Here is a 23,243-nt window from a genome sequence, read left to right as displayed (position 1 = left end):
AATTTTACAGTGTTTCTGAATAATAATTATCATTCTTATCAATAATTGTCCATGTTTTACTTACGAAAACTTCGTTCTCAAAGATCGGTTTTCTATTTAGTGAGTTTATTTTGTGCGCATGCGCAGTTGTGTGGAATGTAAAAATATACGACAAAATCTATGCTAAAATTGCGACGGTAAATAGAATGAAATCATGCACTGAGTCGACACGAGATTTTCACGCGTTAATGGAGTTTTTTCCCCACTGTGTGTCGGATATTTTCCGTCGTACGCAGTTCCGGTGTGGCTGAGCGGTGTTTCCATTGGCCGCAGTAGAGGGGGTGAACTATCTTGACGGTCAGTTTCAGGGGTTCACTGCTGCCTGCCCGTACTGTACTGTACTGGAGATACCAAGATGGCTGCAAGCAATTATTTCGGCTTCACACATGGTGCCGGTCCACAATACAGGTAATTCAAGTGATGCAGGTTTGTGTCAGCATGCCGTTTGAGGTGAATTCTTCAGCCGCTGGTGTTTGTCGATAGAGAAACAGTCACTGGTGGGATTTCACTGCGTGGCGGAGGAGAGCCAGGCTACACGGCTAGCTTGACCCGCTAGTTCGGTTAGCTTACGTTAGCAAGTTAGCTAGCTGAGTTCGGAGGCCGACACGCTGTTTGAGAGAGAGAGTGATCCAGGTACATCCATCATCGGCCGGGAAGATAGAATTGATGGTTCATCTCTTTAACACTTGGTAGACTTTAACTTTAAACAAAGAGTCAGTTATGGAGTGTGTCAAAATGGTTTAGTGAACAGCCGGCTGCAGCTGTGTCGGGTGAGATTTTGGCCGGTGTTTAGGATTAAGAGGGCTAGCCCGGTCCAGTTTTACTGAAGATCCGCTGACGACGTCTCACTAGCAGTACATGACTTATGATGTTATGTTGATAGCAAGATGCTGCTGGAAGGGAAAGTGTATACAGATACTAGCTGAAGGTAGAACAGTACCACCGGTCACTGGTGCATCTCTACCTTTGTCAGGTAATCTAATGCAATTTGCACATCATGTAATTATCATCATTAGCTGCGGTCAGTGAACTGGGAAGGTTTCCTGTCGTTTTGGTATGTGTTGGACTGAAGTCAAGCCAACAAACCTGACAAACAGGAGTGTGCTGTTCTCTCTGCACCGCATAGTGCTTGTGAAATGTGCTTATCTCTGCAGATCCCCCCTGAGGTTATTCAACAAAGTCTGTACCTTCCCCGACGTGAATTCTTTTTTTTCTAATCCTAATTCTTGGTTAAAGGGGTACATCAAGTTTTTAGTCTTCATGAGATGCTCACTAAGTGCATGGTGATTTCCAGTGAGATGTGGATGATGGGGTTATAATCCCACGACTGTAAATGTAATTTGATATTTTGAAATCAATATGCGTTGCTATATAGTATATTTTCTGTAAGAATCAGTGGATCACATTGTTATAGATAGAATGACACGACATGAATGGCCAATTCAGCAAAGTGAAGACGTGTGAAATCCATGGGGCTCATAACTTTGAAGCAAAAACACAATTAAAAACACAATAAGAAGTAAACCAACCTGAAAAAACAGTAGTGCCTAAAGTAGAGCCCAGCTGATAGATTGGTTGGCTGATATCATTGGCTGATATAACAGGAAAATCAGTACTGATGTGTATGTTGTCTGGTGTGCACCTTGATGAAATCTTTCATGGTCATAATGCAGGAAAAGATGCTTGAATAATTTCATATTATCAAATTCTCAGTGACATTTAATGTTTCAATCTATTAAACTGTGAAATATAGTACATAAGTGTTTGATAATCTTAATGTGGAGGGGGGAATCACTGCAGAAGATATGTTTACATCGTCTGATATCAGAACTTCTTGCTCCCTAATTTCAGTTTCTGCATCAAACCAAATAGAAAATCATGTATAGGTAGGGCTCTGGCCTAAAGCAGCTCTGCTCATTTATTGCAGAATTGTACATACCCAGAGATATTAAATGGATAGATAAACAATGTCATAAACAGCATAGCCTATGAATTATAAAAACATTGAATATATTTATTATGGCTCTGGTTCCAGGGAACAGATTCCCAACATCACAGGCTTCCGTCTGTTTACTAATCCTCATCCCCTCCAGCCTAGATGCAACAAATCTGCATCAAACACAATGTCATATACAGGAGGCGTTTATGGCTCTTCTGACAAGCATACGAATAGACAGTCTGAACCTTTTCTCATATCAAAGGTTGCTGCTCCCCTTCTGCTTAAACATTTTGAATATTTTTTTCTTCGACAGCAACAAAATCTGGCAGGGCAATTTACATTGTATAACAGTTTTTATAGTCATATCTGGTCCTGGTCCTCTGAGCCATTGAATAGGCAGTAAGTGTATATTGGTGCTTGCATTCAGTGTTTTGAAAGCACTTTAATACTGACTGAGGCGTTCTGTTAGTTGTATTTGTTGGAGTAATGGGTCAGAGCAGACAAGTAGGTCAACAGAAGCGTTATCAACCAAAATTATTGATTTGTTTTCCTGTTTATTTTCGGTGAAACGGTTAATGTGAGACTTATTCAAAGTGATTCACTGCTTGCCATGAGGCGCTTGCATAATCTAATATATTAAATCTTGGAAATTCTTTCCCACCAGTATGAGATAATGTCATTACAGGCACTTCGAGGAATGATTGAGCTACTCAATGGACAATTGCTAAAGTCACGCTCAGAATTCTTTTTCAGATCCTTACTTTGTAACATTTGTTATGATACAAACACAGTTTCCCTGTGCAAATGCTTTCATATTTGCACTGAATCCAAGATAAAAGATAAGATAATTCAAGATAAAGGGTTATGATTAATCTCACATAGAGCTGCATAATATGGTTAAAAAAATAATATATAAATATTGAATATTTTGACATATTTTGATACTACAATTGCAATATAATTCAGGATTTTTCACAGATTTTCACTGAAAAAACTATTGAAATCACGTTGATGTGACATTTGGTGTGGTCTGTACCAAGCAAACATGTTTTCTCACATCTGGAGAACATGATAACTAGGCAAGGCCACTGCACAGCTCTACAGGTGTTCATTACAATGATGTTTTGTCACACATTTATGTTTTGTCAAAAAATCGCAACTTTGTGTTTGGCCCTTAAGTTAATTTCAATAATATTTTGATTAATTCTGAAGCCCTTCTCTAAAAGCATATGGACTCTATGTTCTCTACAAAATTAGCCGCATTTAATTGAAGCCTTGGTTTTTTGTCTATCCACACTGAAAGCTTGATATAGATTCAGATAGCATCAGTGAGATGATGTTGTTGCCAGCGATAGAGGCTGTCTGCATTCCAAACAATGCTAACAACTACGCTGCTGTTGAGTTTATTTCTCTGTATGCGGACAAAGAGATTAACCAGGTCAATGCTCAGTCAATCATGTTATCCTAGTGACCACAATTTGTTTTTTCACAATGAAGTATTATCTTGATTTGGTTTTGGCATCTTACATTTAATTTGCCTCCCTGTGCCATGCTACCAGCACAGCTACATGATAGCAGTGTCTGTCTGCTGGTTCTTTAGTCAGTAGGTTGGTCCACCATGTTAGTCTGGACTGAAGTGTTTGATGAATATGCATGATATTTTGTACAGATATCCATTTCGTCAGACTATGAATCCTATGACTTCTTTAACTCCTTAATTTGAGGGAAGTTTTGTTTACTACTAAGTGAGTGTTGATTTAAAATTCTGGAGTTCAATAAAACTATTGTTATTTTATTATGCATTATTATGCAAAACTGAGTGAAATAATCCTGATTATCATTCCACTCTCTGAGATTGCATTTTGTAAGGTATCCTATGTTGTAAACCAGTCCCACTGTTAATTTGGCCAATTTCGGGGTCAATTGTTATTTAAGATTACTAAATATCATGTCATGATTAAACAGACTGGAGATGAGATGAGGTCTTCAGCCTCAAAGCCTTTATTCTTTTTGACTATTTATATGACTGAAGATATCAAGATCTTGTGGATTGATTCCAGCTTCACCCACAGAAAAGCCTCAAGTAGACACTTCCTCCACAAATCCTCTGAGTGCAGTTTTGAAGTTAACCTCCTCACTTAATGTCCTCTCCCTCTCCTCTCCATCAGTACCCAGCCTCCACCGGCCTACTCCCATCCCTCTACGGCAAGTTACAGTGTCCAGCAGGCTCCGGCTGTAGCTCATGCAGTGACTGCGTCCTACTCTCCAGCTCCAGTCCAGGCTGCCCGGCCTGTGGTCTCTGCTGCTTACCCTGCCTATCAGAGCCACCAGGCCCCGCCTGAATACGCCTACAGGCAGCCAGACCCCCCAGCTCCCCCACAGCCCACCACCACCCCCCAGACGTACCAGGTATACTCGGACACGGTCAGTCTCTTTCTGCTTCCTTTATGATTTCTGCTGCTTATTTTCATATAGCATGGTGTGCTCATGTTGTATGTTGTGTAATGCCTTTTTGTTTTGGGTCATGAGATGTGGATTTTAGACACTATTATCACTGATCATTTTAAAAATTCCACTCAAAAATGCTGTTTGACAGTTGGATTAAATACTCTGTCCTAAACACCAGCAGGACAACTACAGCTATGGACGCCCTGCTGTGGCTGTGACTACCTACGACAACAAACAGTACTACCAGACGAGTATAGCTTCGGCTCAGAGGACAGCGACAGAGAATTATTACCAGACTGGTGAGTCAGTATATTTTTGCTCTTGTGTCCAAAGTTTCATCACTTTTAGAGCTCAGTGATTATTCAACATCAAAGGGGAACTCACTGATTTCACACAATAAATTATTTTTATAGGTGTACATGTGAAAAATCTTTGCACGAAATCTTTCCATTTTAGTGTGTCTTTTGAAGTTGTCCACCAAGTAGTCTGGAGTACTATTTTATAGTCATAGTATAGTGTAATGAGGATCCTTCCTGCCCTGCCAAAAACTCTCTGACAGGCAGTCCCAGAGGATGTGACGGATGTTTCAGATCACTTTGCCCCCCTGACTCTAATGCCCTTCCTCTCCTTCCTTAGTCCCTCCACTCTTTTCTGTTTCAGTAGGAGTAAAGAGTGCTTACAGTCCAGCCCCCACCACTGTGTACAGCCAGCCGCCTCCTCCCCAGAGGCAGGTAACGGCCCTGAAGCCTCTGGCCCCCTCCAGCGCAGTGTCCACCAGCTACAACATCTACCCAGTGTCCACCAGTGTCCAGCAACCACCTACACCCATTTCATCATACACCCTCGGCTCTTCCTTCGGCTCCACTGTTTCAGCCACCACCTACTCGGGTAACATAAAACAAGCTGGATCCTATTTCACCCCAAAGGAAATATTTGAGCACAAGATGCTGGATATAGATTTTAAAACAGAGACAGTTTATGTAGTTTATGTAAATGTATTGTGTATACATATATTGTAAACCAAATAACGAAGATAAATAAAGGCAGATTGGAAAGTACAAGTGATCTTTCAAATTGCAAGCAAAAACCTTTTATAACATGTTTTAGTCATTCTCATCTCATCTCAGCTGATATGTATAGCTGATACATTTTTTTCTTTCTATTATTCAATTTTAATATCTGGTCAAACAAGAAAGTGGCACAGCTAAGTATATCAGTGCATGTTTGTGGAATATTTGTTTATGAAGCTTGAAGACGTAGTGATGACTCACAGGGCTTATTTCGTTGTCTTTTCCTGGTTTTAAAGACTGCATTACATTAAACAAGACTGTTTTACTTGCTTTAATACTTTTCTTTAACCACTTAGTCATTATATTCATATTTTTGATGATTTTCTGTTCGGCAAAGAAGTGATGGATGGTTTTATGGTGGATGAGGAATAAAGTAATTCCAAGTGGTTGACAGAGGTTTATAAAAAAACATTGATACTTTGCTTAAAAGAAGCTGAAGCTTTAGTTTTTCATTACATAGCTTGCCAAAGAGGATTTTGGGCTTGTATTTGTCCTCCTTACTCTGTAAGTGCATCTTATTGTTTGTATGTCTACTGGCCATTCATGTTTGACCTAAATGTTTTCTGCTTTTCTTCTCTGTAAAATTCTCCGTCCGTCACTCTCTTCTTCCTGCTCTCTCACCCTCAGGCATTAGTTACTCCAATTATGATTCAACTGGCTACACCTCCACATCTGCCCCCTCCTACTACCAGCCGGCCCAGCAGACTCTCACTCAGCCGCAGCCTCCACCTCAACAGCCACAGCAGCAGCAGCAGCCCCAGCCCCCCATCCAGCCACCACCCAAACAGCTGACGAGCTCTTCCTGGAGCAACTCGGGCAGCAACATGGTGACAGCTCCGGCTGTAAACACCTACAAAAAGCCAACGTTTCACCAGAACAAGCTGCAGAAACCTAAAGGGCCTCCCAAGCAGCCCCAGCTCCATTATTGTGACATTTGCAAGATCAGCTGTGCAGGCCCTCAGGTAGGAGTTATATAATTTCTTTGTTAATATTAACATTTAGAACCAGGGTACATGTTTTGATGTCTTAGATAAAATATGTCATGTTGTTTTCCTCCTGGTTTAATGTTATTTATTATCAACAGTTTTTTATATCGACTTAGTTCACCAACAGAACCAAAAGCAAGAGAAAGTACGACTATTTCTATAAGTGCATTTGGAAGATTCATCTTGCTGACTGGTTTGATTTACTGCCTCAGACGTATCGGGAGCACCTTGAGGGCCAGAAGCATAAGAAGAAGGAGGCTGCCCTTAAATCAGGGGGACAGACAGGGGCCAGCAACGGACCCAGAGGGGTCCAGACTCAGTTACGCTGTGAGTTATGCGACGTCTCCTGCACCGGAGTGGACGCCTACGCTGCCCATATCCGTGGGGCCAAACACCAGAAGGTTAGCACAGCTGTGATGCTTTTTTTGTTTGTCTTCAGGTGTTACCAGATTTGTTATTTAAAACATGGGCGGCTGTAGAAGGAATTGATGTAACACGCTTTCATGATCGGCCATGACTGTGGTGTTCTCATGTGACATTCTATCTGAGCTGCCAAAGGTTGGAACAAGACCTGCCCCAGGGATCTGGGATTGGATTAAGTATCAGCTATTTTAAATGTTTGTATCTCCCGCTGTGTCTCTTTGTCAACCACGGAAAGGTTGTGAAACTTCACACCAAGCTGGGCAAACCTATACCTTCCACCGAGCCAGTGTTGGTGAATTCGGCGGCAGTTATCACCACCTCAACAGCTGGGAAACCTCCAGCATCCACGTCCACTCCTGCCTCCGTCTCAACAACTTCAACTCCCACTGCAACACCCAAACAGGTGGCTGTGAACACCATGGCCAAAACAGCAGCACCTGTCAAGAGACCAGCTCCTACTAAAATACCTGTCATTTGTAAGTTGATTTTTTATGTAGATGATTTGAGATGTCTATCATAGGACCAGTTTAATATGACAAATCTACTGCTCCACTACCATCTGATATTAATGTTCATCTCCACAATACAGCTGCACAACACACACCTACCCTGGTGTAAAATTTAAAAAACATAGCGAAGCACCAATCGATTGGCCAGGGACCAGAATCAAGCAAACGCTTTAATTCTGCTCACATGTCAATAGTAGCTCGTTACAGACAGACTACTGTTGTTTTTGCCTTTCACAATGAGAGTCTCAGAAATGCCAGTGTACATTGAGTAAATGCTGAAATTCACCAAGACATCTTAGTAACTTGGCAATAAAATTGCAATATATTATTTTTATGTTTTATTTTATAGTCAGTGTTATATTATGAATGTACAATTATAATTAATTAAAATGTCAGTATCAGTTATACAAACATTTTTCCAACTATTAGTGTAAAATAACATGACATGGTGGCTTGGTTTTCTTCCTGTCCTCCCCAGTCTTTTAAGTCAACAGCTGCCATTGGTGACTTATTTTGATTTAGCTTTGAACTTAAATAAAAAAAAAGAAAAACAACAAAGAAATGAAATAAATGCTTGTTAACGCAACAACATATAACTGTTTCTCAAGATGGAATTTTGGGAACTGTCAGACTTTAATACTGTTATTCCGCTGGCATGTTTGGCTGCACTGAATCAAAATGAGCTGTGACGATTAGCTTTTCCATCAGCAGTATTATGCTGTTTTTCCACTAGTACTTTTGGCCGCACTGATTTGCGTTTCCATTACCAGTTTTACTGCACTGTGTTGAGCTAAACTGTACCGTAGGCCAAGCTGGGCTAACCCCACCTCCAAGTAGGCTGCACTGATGTCTCTTGACTCCGGACAACTCGTAACAAGCACCTGTCTCCCCCTCAAATCGAAACTCAATTTGTGTCTGTGCAGGAAACCTGAGAGAAAGATGTTCAATGTGTTCAGACCTAAGTACTTTTGTAGCTTCTGACTGAATGTCTACTGCTGGTGAAAACACATTTCCTGTGATGCTGCTTCATAACAGGCTTTTATTGTGAAGAAGTTATTGTAGATAAAATGTGTCTGTAGCTGAATTAGAACCACTTTGTTAGTGTTTGTTAGTGGGACAAGCATGTCATTGGTTTAAGAAACACCTTCAAGCAGGTAACTCAGTTTTGGTGGAAATGCAACAGTGTCGAGTCAAACCAAGTAGAGCCAGGCTGGCAGATGTAATGGAAAAATGGCATAAGTGGTTATATACTACCCTTCATAGAGCTAAGAAATTTGAGATTAGAAATAGATGTTTTGGAGTTTTTTCTTTTTCCCCAAACAAATGGACATGTAGCCTTCCTAAATGAACTCTCTTATCTGTAATATCTTGCTGCCGTATAGCCAATAAGCCTGCCAGCGTTCCAGCAGCTGCAGTGACCGCAGCAGTGGCAGCGGTGGTGGCTGCCAAGGTGGAGGAGCCCATGCAACAGTCAGCTCAGAAGATGGAGTCTCTGAGTGACAATGAGGACAGTGACAGAGGTGGAGGCCAAGGAGATATCCAGCCGGTAGGACATGACTACGTAGAGGAGGTAAGCAGGCAATGAGAAGAAAAATGGTTATGATTGGAGGATTAATACATGGTGGTTGATATGCAAATAAGATAATTATAGCACATTATAAAATATAAAATGGTACAATACTATTTTTGAAATAGTTTAATTTTTATTGACTTTGTTCAGAGGTCTTCACTGTTCACAGTCGTCTGCAACATTAATTCTAGTTGTCTTTTGTACTGTAGCAGGCTGGATTAATTTTCTGATGGTGTTATCAGTGCCCTGATGTCTTTGATAGAAAAGACAGCTCTGAGCTGCCACAAGATGAGTAATTTAGAAGGAAGTATTATCAACTAATACATTTTGGTAGGAAGCAGTGCTACACATCAATCCCAGTAAAAACGAAGAAATTCATACGTTTAAAGATTTTTAAAAACTCATGGTTATTAATTATACCCGATTTTTAAAAGACGCTGCAACATCCTTCAGCACCCTTTCTTCCCTCGTCCATGGTATAGAGAGCATCACAGCTGAGAGGACGTTTTGTGCTTGTCATTTCTGAAGTACTTACACATATATTGTTCTCAACAAATTTAGCGTATACTTGGGAATATGCATTAGACCCAGTGGAATACACTTGCCGCACAGTAAGTGTCAAATCTAGCTGATATCAGATGCATGGTTGCTAAACAAAGTTCACAAGTTTACACACGACAAGCTCTCTGTAAATATTTAGCATCAGGTGATTCAACTCAATGCTACCACGGCAGTTGACCTGCGGAAGTGAGAAGGTGATAAGGGACTGATTGCCCCGATTACACTGGTAGTTATAGAGTAGTAAAAGTACTTATGTTTGGTTTATTGTCCTGCATGATGTGTATTTACCTGAAGTCTCCTGTCTGTTGCAGGTCCGTAATGTTGACGGCAAGGTGATTCGATTCCACTGTAAACTGTGTGAGTGCAGCTTCAATGACCCGAACGCTAAAGACATGCACCTGAAAGGACGAAGGCACAGACTCCAGTACAAGGTAAGAGAGCTCGATCATCACTGAGTTCATTGTTGTCTGGCTGGTTATCCACAGAGACTTGATGAACAGGGTTGAGATAATTAAACATTTTGGTATTTAAGATTACGGCTTTAATTTGCTTGCACATGAAGGCAATGTCCATTAACTTATTGCTTTGAAGTATGTCATTGACAACACCCATATGGTGTGATTGGCTGTATTGATGCCAAAAATGAGAATCAAAAATAGTATGGATGCACAGCGTATGATGGACCGATTATTATGTAATTGGGTAATTTATTTTATCGACTATTTATATGTATCAGTGATAATATAGCTGATAAACAGAGTTGATAATACAAAGACTATTTGTCTTCAGTAACTAAACAAACACAGCATTTACACACTGCACTACAGGAGGAAAGAAGAAAAACCACATTGGATGTCAAACTGCTGCCCCTGAGAAGAGCCATACAGGTTTTTAAGAGGAAGAAAACATGATTGTGATATTCTAGACATGTTCCACGAGGGCTCAGAGAGGAGGGAAAAGTACTTTCAATACAACAAATGTTATTAAAGCTATTAAATACTTAATAATCTATCTTTCCTCATTATATCTCAGCCTTTCTAACCCCCAGGTGTGCATGAACTACGTGTTCAGAACTATTTGCAGATAGTTATCAGTATTGGGTGAACAATTCCATATCAAGTATCCCTAATTAAGTTTTGCAGGCACCAAACAAACCTTTAGTAGTGATTTGGAGCTGAATTTGTTGTTCTGTGCTGGACCACGCTCAACACTTTTGTTGGACCTCAGGGTTACAGAGAATGAGTTTTGGTGATTAACACTAAATATAATTGTGTTGTAAAATCCACAGCTGAGGGGAGGAAGACTTTCTCTAAGGGGTGTCAGGTTGCTGTGTGTCAAGGGAAAAAGATATTTAAAGTTTGATCTGCACTAATGTGGTGTAGAATATGCACTGACTTACATTTGTTTTGTCTCCTCTCCTGTAGAAAAAAGTGAACCCAGAGCTTCCTGTGGAGATCAAGCCCAGTAACCGGGCCAGGAAGCTGCAGGAGAGCAAGCTGAAGAAGCAGAAGCAGAAGGCGGTGCTGAAGCGGCAGAGAGACGATGAGCAGCGCTGGCACATGGAGATGAGGTCAGACTCATGGCCAAAGTTAGTAACCTTAACTTGTTTCCACTCTGCTGTTACGTTTGCAAGTTTCCGTGGTTGGCACAGAACAGATGAAAAAAATTTAAAGATGTATTCATACAGGTGGTGTCGGTAAAGGGAAGACCTAAAGTTGACCAGCTGACTGTTAGTGTGACGCATTTCAAAAGGGAAAATTGTCACTCATTTTATAGACTCTTTTCCTGTTTTCACGACTCTTTCTGACACTGAACTTTAATAAAATACAGTCAACAGCCAGAGGAAGGCATTCAATTAATCAAAATGGATGTGAGGTTTTTATCAGAAAAACTGTACTGGGGCTTTTTCGGGAAGTTTTTTGACTTACCAGGCATGTACTGTAATTGTTCTCTTACAGGAGGAAATGCACATCTTGTATCTCTGGATTATCTTTAACTAACACAGTGCTTTTAAACACAAAATCTCTCTGTAATGATTATTTTATATGATCAACGGTAGATTACAAGTGTTTTGGTAAAGTGTTTTTTTCATGGACTACTGTGTAGCAGCCATAACATCCCCCTTTGGGAATAATTGACTTTTAATGACAGACATTAAAACGGTCTCCTCTCCTGCAGGCGCTATGAGGAGGACATGTACTGGAGGAGGATGGAGGAGGAGCAGATGTACTGGGGTGAGCAGAGACGCAGGATGGCTCCTCCACCGCTGATGAGCCGCCCTGGTATGCCAGTACCCCCTCTACTGGTGAGTGTCCCAGTTGCAGTTGTTTTAAACAATAACTAGCTTTTAATGAGACTTAGGTCCAAGTGTGACCAATCACTTTTTTCCCCGCTCTCCATCAAGACGTGTGTGCGTCGGCCAGACTCTCCTGATGACCGTCACATCATGGCTAAACACTCCACTATTTACCCAGTAGAGGAAGAGCTGCAGGCTGTTCAGAGGATTGTCTCCCACTCTGAGAGAGCCCTCAAACTGGTGTCAGACACACTGCTGGATAAGGAGACACCAGTCTCCAGTGTTACTACTGCTGTTGCTGAAGGAGAAGAAGAAAAAGGGTAAAAAAAAAAAAAAAAAAAATAGAAGTGACTTCTGACATTTTTCTCTGTTCTGTTCAGGAAAATATATATAATATTTTTATAGCCGTGTTGGTTTGAAATGCATAGATAGATAGACTGATAGAAGCTTAATTTAATAGCAGTATTTTAGCACGTAGAAGCTTCAGTTTAAAACTGTATATTAGCATGTAGGGTCCTCAGTAAAAAAAAAAATCTATTTTCAACAATTAACAATACCAAAAATACAGGCAATGAATATGATATGCATATACATACACAAGAGTTACAGATTTATGGACATTTAAAAACATGTAATAGAATATTTATTAAGTTTGTGATCCATTAAGTTACTGCAAAAGAAACCCTTTTAACTAGCAGAACTGTTTGTGAAATCAGTCCTGTGGGTCTTTATCTCGTTACTGTCCTTCTCTCCTGTCAGTACTGAGAACGCAGCACGGCTGCTGAAAGGTGTGATGAGGGTAGGCATCCTGGCCAAAGGCCTGCTGCTTCGTGGGGACAGAAATGTTGAGCTCATCCTGCTGACTGCTAAGAAACCCACCATCTCTTTACTGAAGAACATCGCTAAGCAGCTGCCCAAGGAACTGGAGGTAAGAAAACAGACGAAACTAACAGTTAATTTAGGACATTTATGGAGGTTGTGGCAGGGAAGAATTGTGTTAAACTTCACAACACTGACATGCTTTAAGTTTATACTGAGTTTGAGATTATACAGACAAATTGTTGGCAAAAAAAATGGCAGGAGGAAGTCTCCCTTTGGAATTTTTTTGCCAGTGGTTTGTTAAATATGATGTGGTCAGATACAGTAGAATTTAAAAAAGGGAACTATTTTCAGTAATCCACCGCCTTATGACTTATGTGTCATAAGAGCTGAATACTGAGGGAAGATTTTATTGTTATGTTACTAATAGACTGGGAAGAAGAAGTTTTCACTCTCAATACTTTTGCTTTAGATCCAAAAAGTTTAGCATAAAACACAGAAAAATTCCACTTCATAATCACTTTATCCTACATGGATTTTTCTCATGTGCTAGATCATCAGTTCATTGATGACAAATGAACATGTACAGCTGCTCTCAACAGTAAGAAACAACACAGCCGTTTGTCCTCCACACATATAAAAATTATTAAAATTCCATTCAAGCTTTGAACACATGGTTGGTGGTTCAGAATGGACAGCCCTGGCAAGTTAATTTGATTAGTTTAGAATGGTTGTTTTTATTTTAGCATTATTAGAGGTCTTCTAGGCTGTTAATTCTGTTAGGTTACAAGAGTGTTGTGCAGTTTCTAGCTTTGGGAGAGATTTTTTTCATGTTCACAAATGCATTAAGTGCCATTTAGCCTGAACAAAAAAACTTGATTTGATTGTTTAATTTGCTGACATTTCCATTTAAGGCTTACAAGACGGAGGATTCACACCAAATACAACGTTCTGATGTGTTATAATGCCACACTCTTCCTTCCTCCTGCTCTAGCTGTAATGAGTGTTTCATTAAAGGTGCTTTTGACTGATCTTTAGATTTACTGCCTGGTTATGACACCTGAATCCTACAGAGTGAGATGGGGCTTTTCTTCTTAAACTGCCCCATTGCTTACAGTTAAAGAGATAATAAATTGTTGAGAAATATATTTATTGTAAAGTCACCAACCCTGTTTAAATAAGAGAACTGCCTTGAGAAAACAAATTGCATAACCCAGGGTTTAAAAACATACCAGTATCACCCTGTAACCTTTGCCAAACAAGGCTATTCTTTGCCCCTTCACCCCTCCTCCTCTGTAGTGAGTAATCCCAAGTGTCCTTTTAACCGGCAGACATTTTCTGAAGATCAGTATGAGGTGCAGGCTCACCCCGAGGAGGCGAACATCGTGATATTTTCAAGCAAGGAGCCCAAAATGCAGGTGACCATTTCTCTCACCTCGCCGCTGATGAGGGAGGACACTGCTGCTGAGAAGGACAAGCAGGCAGGAGGAAAAGCGGCTGAGAAAGGTTAGAGAAGCCAAAGCTTTCAGTACCAGACAACCAAATGTAAGCAATGTGTGTAATACACTTATATCTTTATATATTTATATCCCTTGCTCCAGCCTTCCACCCAGTAGCAGCCTACATTTTAGGCTAAGATTACAAAAAAATGAGAGATGGGACTTTTAACCAAGCCCACATTCAAGTTTTTTTTCTTTAACCCCTAAAATAAGAATTAACTCACACATTCATTTGTCCCACTCTTTTCATTTCCCCCATTTTTTTGCAGTTATACTGGTCCCCTTTATTTCTTTTCCACAACATGGGAATCAAAAGCCGGGCTCTCCGACCTTTCTGTGCCATGAGGGTGTGTTTATCTGGTGAACACATGCTCAGATAAAATCTTTGAGAAACTATGATAATGGATCAGTGTTCAGATAATGCCCAGGGATGAAAATGAATCAAATGGTTACACTATTTGTACAAATATACTATTTTTAGAATTCAGAAAAATGTTGTTGCATTTTGGCCATGAAACCTGAGGAGGGGATTTTGAGGTCCAGCGACTTCCCATTCCCTCATCTTTCATCCCTACATCATAACGTGGCATTATCACTGACAAGGTGTTGGAGTGTCACTTTATCGCCTCACAATGATCAGTATTTAATTTATTGATAATAATAAGATGACATCAGTACATTCATTGTCATGACTACCCCACCATTCAACAAAGAAGGTACTTTCCAGGATCATTGTGTTGCAAACACTCCTCCGCCTGCTCCAAGAACTGTCAGTATTCAAATGTGTTTCTTCCCATTTTGAAAACATGGTAGAAATGTTTTCTGTGACCTTTGTCTTTTTTTTTTTTTTTATATTTTGTTTGGGTTTGTTGATCAGTGCAACAAATTCTGTATCAGCAGACCTAGGCAAGCCAATGGCTAATCTGAAGACCACACTTGTACGCATACCACTAAGAATAGAACAATTAAAGGAACCAAAACATTACCCATGCTTATTAAGCTTTTCAGAGGAGGAAAATCCTCTCATCAGACGGGCTCAGCTGATGCTAAATGAAAACTCCCAACTCTGAGAGGCTTGATAAATATGAGTCTTTGATTCTAAGTGGTATGGTAGTGTAGACTTCAAAAAAGTGGCTTTGTTTTTTGTTACATATTTCCCCTGTAAGAAAGCTAATGTCCTCTGTTGTTGCTGCAGTTCCAGTGAAGTAGACGTGTGGAAAGCCCCACGTCTGATCTTGCAAAATATTACATCGTTGCAGTATTCAGTGGCCACACTGAATGATTTGGAAGAACCTGTCATGTGTTATTTTTGTAAATTTGACTTAAAAATGATTACTGTTTCATCAACATCTAAACCAAACACAAACATAACTCTGTATTCTCCAATTTTTAATACGACTGATTAAGTTAACCTTGGCCTGTGTCATATTGTTGAAAAGGTCTTGACCTAACTTTAATTGATTTGCTCACTGATGTTGACATTATCTTTAAAATATGAAGGCATGAAGGGAAAGAGTATTGCTGCTCTTGTGCCTTCATCAGCTTGGAAACCATCACTATCTGTACAAAGCAGGGCTGATTTGAAAAAGTTTGGTATGAAATGAGAACATTTCCAAAGGGATAAATTCATGTTTCAGTTTTTAAATGATCAAAAGTTGGCTTCTATGCAAAGTCAAATGCAAAAAAGAGGAAATCCACAACATTCAGAGTTTAAGTTTATTCAAGGACAATTCGAAATGTGACCAGTTAAAGTTGAACAGCCTAAAAAGTTTTTATATACGACTACAACTTCGTAGTTGTGTGAAGTAAGCAGCAAGACACAATGACTAGTTCCTGAAGTAGAAGAAAGGTTACAAAATGTTTTAGACGTGTTTGAGTGATGAAACTGTGAACTGTGAGTGATGAAGGAAATGAGTGTAGTAAGAAATAAAAAAAAAATAGTAAAGTGTTTATTTTCATCATCAAGCTAGTTTATGCCACTAAGCAGAATACATTTTGACCTGCCAAAGCAGAGAAACAATTTCTTTGTTCCAGTTCAAGTGTCAGAGTAAGTAAGCCACGTCAGTGAACCAACATGCTCAGTGTGGCTGCCTCTGCACTGACGCAACTAGTCTGATTTATCAGATAGACTGAGACTGTTAGTATAAAGTATGTAATTGGGCACCTATTTCCCTTTTTCAAAACCCTCATTACTACATGAAACATCATCAAAAACCTCCAGGCTAGCAACCTACATGCTGAAACCACTCAAACATTAACAGCTGTTACCTTTGCCCCCCCCCTATAACAGAACTGGAATTGGTGCAGTCAGACCTTCTTCAGTGCTAGCACAGCGCTGTGGAGATAGTTCTGACTTCACCTAAATGTAATGTCAACTTGATTAATTTATTCGTTAAACCAATGTTTGACAAGTCAAAATGTATCTGTAGTGAAAGATGTCCTCAGACAGACAATAATGTGGTCCAAATTTTAAGTCATTATAAAATCCAATGGGTCAGGAGTCAAATTTACTTAAATACTTTACTATTGGTAAAAATTTACTTTAATATTATACAATATAATATAATTATGATATAAACTTTTTTCACTGACTGCCTTGGATTTCCTTCCTTTTTGCATGTGCCTTCCACTCTGAAGAAAACACTGGTGAATGATTGTATTACTTTTTTTTTTTTTTTTTTTTTATGCTATTTTTTCCAAACGCCTAAATCTTCCTCATTTGTTGACCTTTCTCTCAAATCATCTCGTCACTATTTTTCTCCCAAACAAACTGAAACAAGCCAAAGAGTATTTATGGATTTAAGGAAATGCCTGGTCACACGAGACAAACATGAACGTCCAGTGTTTTTATATTATCAGCATCTACGTCAACAGTGACAACACTTACAATATATCGCAGTCATCATTTGGGTTTTGCATTAGTTTGACTGTAAGTCATGAGCTAGTGCATGTTATCCCCACCAGATGTGGCTGAGAAGGACCCTCCAGATCTTCTGAATAAGAAGAAATGTCTTGAGTACCTGGCTGCTCTCCGCCACGCCAAATGGTTTCAGGTAAATTCATCAGAAGAGCTTCATATTTTTCTCTTTGGGTTGTGGTCACCGTCTGAGAATATCGTCTTATACAAAACTGGAATGTATTAAATTCATTATTGGTAGAAGCTACTTACTAACTTTTTCAGTCCCTTCAGAAATGTGTGATGACAGAGCATTGATTTCTTTTGCAGCAACCATTGTGACTTTGGTTGACCTATTTTGACTCATAGCAAGAAAGACATGCATGTTATTAGTTACACTGCTCAGTTAAACGTTAGATTGCATTTCAGTTGCATTTAAGTGACCAAGTAAGCCGTTGAGCAATCATGTATAACACAATGTCAAAATGTCCTTAAAAGTCAATTATTTGGGGTGCTGTTTAGCTCAGTTGGTAGAGCAGGCTTCCCATGTACAGAGGCTTTGTCATTTATTTGTGTGGCGGTATGGTGATTTATGATTTATTATTCAAAAATGCATTATATTATTTTGCAGAAGTATTGGAGAAAAGGAAATTAACTCACTTCCCTTTTAAGCTAGAAACAGGAGGTTGCATTTAGTTTGTTAAGCTCTACAATGAGGTTTTCATGTGTAATAAGATTACATCAAACCCTGCATTCTCTTTGGCTCTCCCAAAGAAAACCACCAGTGTAGCAATTGTAGCTTTGACTGTTTTTGTGATTTCCTATGAGGCTGCTCGTTCTTGTGCCAAAACTTCAGATGTAAAAATACATTTTGAGTTTCTGTTCCCCTCATAACTATGGAGTAAGTCTTATAACAGAAACGTTTGACAATCAGGAAAAACAATAAAACAATAAAATTTCAATTTCAAAAAATTCAAACAATAAAAATGGAGAGTGCAAATGTAATAGTTTTTAAGAAAAGCCACAAATGCCCCAAAATAATAACCACAAATTTCCAGTAGATTTTGGTCGTCGTTGTGATTTAGGATTTCTAAAATCAGCAGTTTAGGAAAGAGTGTGCGACCAGCTTCTCTTCATTTATTAAGACTTTTACTCTCAAAACATGGTCTGTACTTTTGATTAGAAGTTGAGTTCATCTAAAATAAAAGTCCCTTTCTTGTTGATTGATTTCTGTTTTGTTTTGTTTTTTTCATGACTTCTGAAGGCTCGTGCCAACGGGCTGCAGTCCTGTGTGATCGTCATTCGGGTGCTCAGAGATTTATGTCAGCGGGTTCCCACCTGGGGAAAGCTGCCTGGATGGGTAAGTCACTTTAAACTGTGTGTTATGCTTTTTAATTTTCTATTTTGCTGTCTATTCTTAATATTCTGTCATCTCTGATTTGACCTTTTAACCAAAGTTTGTTGCAAATTTCCGTCCTTTTTTTATCGTATGTCTGTCTACTGGTGTTGCCTGAGAGAACAGTTACATAACAGTATATTTACTTGCATACAAAGCTTTTATCCTATGGGAGGAGGTGACTAAGTGTCTACAGAGTGTTTTTTCAGGCAGAAAAGGGCTGGCTGGGCACTTAGGAGCACTGAAATGAAGCGTTTGTGTGCTGCAAGAAAAAACGCTGCATGTGCGTCGTCTCTATGACACTGTCCTGACAACCGCCGTGGTATGATTGACATCACCCCTTTGCGGTTTACTATCTGTTTGTTTTTTATTTGACATCAGGAAATCAGAGCATGGAGGATGTGGATGCATGACACGATCTCTAGTAGACAAAAATAGGAGCCATGAAAAATAAAAAAGGATGACGTTAACAGCTTCTTTCTGAGACGTTGAGAGATTTTCAACTTGAAGTGCTCAGAGTGGCCGCACAAAAAAGGTTTAGTGTTCGTACAGAAGACTCTGGGCACTTTCCTGTTTCTCAGGGTGGCACAGACACTCACTCCTTATTTGGAACAATTTTTAAAAGACGCTGGCATTGAGAAAAAAAAATGCTTGTGAACACAAGCCCTAACATACACTTGATGTCTTGAGCAGTTGTTGTATTAAGAGTCAAGACAACGAAAGGTAGCGAAGGATGCATAGAGGGACTTTCGGAGTCTCTTCTTTCATTTCAGTGTCTGTTTCTTGTGTGTGTCTCCCCCTCCAGGCGATGGAGCTGCTGGTGGAGAAGGTGATCAGCAGCGCCGCAGGTCCGCTCAGCCCAGGAGAGGCCATGCGTAGAGTCCTGGAGTGCATCTCCACCGGCATCCTGCTACCAGGTTAGACAAACAAACATGTTTGATGAGATGTGAATACTCCAACTGATGAATGCCACATGCTTATACCACACTTTTAACTAAATTTGTATTCATATAGCACCATTTCATACAAAAGCTGTTCAAAAGTCCTTTACACACTAATAAATAAAACAGCAAAAAAAAAATTCCAAACAATAAACATTTGCTTATATAAATAATGACACACTCACACTGTACAAGAACAGTTTGTTAGTAATGAAACGGCAAAGAATGTGTTTAGTTAAGTTCTAAAAGTTTGTTGTGTATGTGGATCAGAGTGCAGCGGAAGGTATCTTTGAACTGGCTACGCCTGCGGTGCCTGCACTGTGTAGCTCTGTGTGAGTCAAAACAAGACAGTGAGATTTCATTTTTGGGACTGTGTCTTCAGTTTATGGACCCAACAGTGCTGTGAAACTTTTCAAGTTAACATTTACAGACCAACTGCATAAGGGATAAAGCTACTCCATGTTGTGTCATCTTTAGCCATTTCAATCTTTCTCATCAGCTATTGTCAAAGAATGCAGATAAAAGGAAGCAAGAAAAAACAGCAATCTCTCAAGATCAGACTGCCAGCTTGAGTCATTTCCTGTAAACCATAAGAATTGTGTATAAAGTATAAAAAAAAAATAATGAATATTATATACAGACACTTAATGCCCAATACCTATATAAAGATTAGGTTGATGGGGCAGATCTCTGCTCTAACACCTGGTGTAACCAGCCTCATTGCTTGTAGTGTGGTGTTGCAGCAGCTGCCTCCCTGTAAGATCAGCTGGCAAACTGTTTTATGCCCTTTGTGCACCAGCTGAATGCCATGGGGGAGATTTCACCCCTTGTGACTGGAGAGATCTTCTCACAAATGTTTGTTTCATGTTACTTTTTATTCTATCACATTTCTATTTCTAACTGGTTTCTCTTCCCTTCACTCAGATGGACCAGGGTTAATGGACCCCTGTGAGAAGGAGCCAACAGATGCTTTGGAAACCCTCAAGTCTCAAGCCAGAGAGGACATAACTGCTAGCGCACAGGTACCCTACACTATTTAGGCTGATTCTTATTGGTTTGAAGGTGTTAAACTGTGGGTAAAGACAGAAAAAAAGGCCTAAAGAGAGCTAGAGTTTTGTGTCGCCAACAACATCCAAGAAGATAAAACGGCTGCTCACTGAAAACCCGGTCAGAGGACAAAAAGGAAGACTTTGAAAATGACATTTGCCACAGTGAAGCTAGTAGTCATCACATACCCCCTTCTCTCCCCCCTTGTTTCCTGTGTACAAAGTGTTGTCAAAACATGTATCTAAAAAAGATGCCTTCAACTCCTACACACACCTATATTTCTGTCTCCTGTTTTCTGTGTCCCCAGCATGCCCTGCGGTTGCTCGCTTTCCGTCAGATCCACAAGGTTCTCGGCATGGAGTCCCTGCCGGCGTCCAAGGCCAGCGCTCGCAACCGCAAACGTCGACGGGATGGCAGCGAGACGGGCGAAGGGGAGGGGGAGGGCAAAAAAGACAAAAAGGAAGAGGCAGAGAGTGGTTGACTTCTGCCTCCAGAGCGGGAGGCGTTTGCTAGTTTAGAGACTGGTAGAATGTCACAACTTTAAACCTTTTCTTATCTTGAAAACAATCTTAACACGCAGCTATACATATATGAATATAACTGACTGTACATGTTACCCTTGAATTGAGAGGAATAATGTGTTGGAGGAGCTGTTACTCAAGCTGACGTTTGAGTATCCGTACTGAAATTCCTTCCTCCGTATAGTTACTTCATGCAGATTAAGTGTCTTTTAAAGTGTGCAGAGAAAATTGGCTCAGTAAAAAAAGTCATGAAAATTACTGATTGAGTCATTCCATTTCCGTTTAATCGCACACTAACTACTGACCATCATCCCTCCCTGTTTATTCACTATAGTTAAAACACCACCGTCAAGTACAGTTAAATTGCTTTCTTTGATGTCAGAGCCTCCAACAAAATCATCAGCACCTTAAGCTTTATTTCCAAAAGAGTCTGAACCGTGCTGCTCTTCAGGACAGTTTAGTTTGACCATCCGACCTTTGAGTCTGGACTCGCTGAACTAACGTTGGTGCATGACATGTGTAAACTGAAATGTTTTTTGTTTTTTTTCAGGCTGTGTTTAAAAAGAAAACAAACAAAAAAAAAAGATGACTGTGAGACTGATCAGTGAGGCTGTTCGAAGCTGGTATTAACATCCCCCCTGAGAAATTTGTTCACAAGTAGACAGCTCTGAGTACAGGTGTGAACTCACACGACACATTTGAGATCTGATCACTCACACCACCTTCAGACAGCCACATGTGGCCTATGTCAATGTAGAAAGTACTCAGACTCCCTTAAAAAGTCACATTTTTGTGAGTTGTTTAGTTTGGAGAGACTCTATAAACTTTGTGAAACGCAGGTTGTGAAAAGATCTGAATTATTTGGACCTTCTTGTAAATTCACATTAAATGTGACACATGAAGTTGTTTCTTTTCTTGTAAAAAGAGTCCGTTTCCGTCTTTCTTGCCAACATTTAACAGCTGTTTGAACACACTTATTTGAAAGAAGTCAACTTTTTATTAATGGTAAAACGGGTAAAATTTTACAACTGCACGAAAAAGTAACCGAAAAAATCTACTTCCTAGTTGCCCATGGGGAAATTCTTCAGACTCCCTTAAGAAACCGCTTAATTTTGTGAGTTCTTGAGTTGATGAAAAACTTTAGTCTTTGTGGAACGCGATCTATGAAAATGTGTGAGTCAGGCGTGCGCTGACGAACTTAGAGCTGTCGACTTGTGACGGATCACCGAGAAATGGATGTTAATACCTGAACAACCTCAGAGAAAACTAACATGGTTTAGGATCGACATATATACAGTACTGTGATGTTCATTGTGCCTAAGACGACACATTAGTGATAAAATAGCGTGACGATGTTGAGCTGACGGAAGTGGCTGAACTCTTCATGCCCTCTTTGACCCTCTGGAGTCTCCTGTACACAACTTGAAACGTCGATTCAGTTGTGAAATCCAAACGCTCTGCATCACACCTTTACAACAAGGCCGGACAAAAAAAATAAATAAATAAAATGCTTAACCTTTTGAAAATACATCATTTAGGATTTTGTGAGAAACGCACAAAGACAGAGGAGCTCTGCTGAGGTTTTCTGTGGAGGTCACACTGGAGAGTAAATGTGTCTGGAGAGAGAGAGAGTGAGAGGAGAGAGATGATTATGTTGCACAGTCTGTAGCATGCTGAGGGAATGAAGCACTTAAGAAAAGATAATGTTACTGTATGCAGCCATAATTTTATCATTAAAATAATATGCCTAGTAATCTTTTTTCTTCCAGAGTACGGTTAGCAGAAGAGAAGAGAAGCTTTAGTCCGAAAAAAACGACTGAATATCTACTGTAATGATCAAGTAGTCCTTTGAGTTTATCCCTTGTGCCTGCATCATGTCGTGTGTTACAGAAGACAGAGTACAGGGGAACATTTCTGAGTTATCTAATGATTCTTATTTCCCAGAGATGTAGGACAGGGAAGGGACAGTTGCACAACTCTTTTGGCTTAAAAATTGAGGAGAGAGAATTATCGTGCAGTCTTTAGTTCGATTTTTTTTTTTTTTTTTATTTACCAAGAAGAGCATCATATAAGTATTGCTTATTTTATTTCTGAAGGATGTTGCAATCTTTTTTGTTTGTATTGTTTAAACAGAAAGTGTGAACGTTGCTGTCCAATTATTTGAATGTCTTTGTAGTGTTGCCTAAAATTAAGGGGGAGATATTAAAAAAAACAAACACTTTTAAGCCACTTTTGTCTTCCTGGGTTTATTTTGTCTGCATCACTGCACATTATTAACACGCC

At 39.7% G+C, this 23,243-nt stretch overlaps 1 protein-coding gene across 8 annotated transcripts; it reads left to right on the top strand.

The window, feature by feature from the left end:
• The first annotated feature begins 190 nt into the window (after positions 1 to 190).
• zfr2 (zinc finger RNA binding protein 2) lies at positions 191 to 23,189 on the top strand. Of its 8 annotated transcripts, none has more exons than XM_030433192.1 (19): positions 191 to 447; positions 4,147 to 4,387; positions 4,605 to 4,725; positions 5,063 to 5,314; positions 6,124 to 6,458; positions 6,695 to 6,883; positions 7,141 to 7,381; positions 8,797 to 8,984; positions 9,857 to 9,976; positions 10,970 to 11,133; positions 11,724 to 11,850; positions 11,950 to 12,161; positions 12,601 to 12,769; positions 13,992 to 14,166; positions 17,124 to 17,212; positions 18,320 to 18,415; positions 19,257 to 19,368; positions 20,317 to 20,414; positions 20,747 to 23,189. In XM_030433192.1, exons 1-19 carry the CDS (start codon positions 395 to 397, stop codon positions 20,918 to 20,920), a joined length of 3,156 nt encoding a protein of 1,051 aa, XP_030289052.1. In that variant the 5' UTR covers positions 191 to 394; the 3' UTR covers positions 20,921 to 23,189. The 8 variants fall into 8 exon arrangements, with proteins under 8 accessions (XP_030289052.1, XP_030289058.1, XP_030289051.1 ...); XM_030433198.1 differs by having other exon boundaries at positions 4,147 to 4,402; positions 4,608 to 4,725; positions 10,970 to 11,115; XM_030433191.1 differs by having other exon boundaries at positions 4,147 to 4,402; positions 4,608 to 4,725.
• Positions 23,190 to 23,243: the final 54 nt, after the last annotated feature.

Source organism: Sparus aurata, chromosome 11 (assembly GCF_900880675.1).
Source record: "Sparus aurata chromosome 11, fSpaAur1.1, whole genome shotgun sequence".
Classification (NCBI taxonomy): Eukaryota; Metazoa; Chordata; class Actinopteri; order Spariformes; family Sparidae; genus Sparus; species Sparus aurata.
The sequence above is the reverse complement of the archived record's forward strand: the minus strand, read 5'-3'. Positions and strand labels throughout refer to the sequence as shown.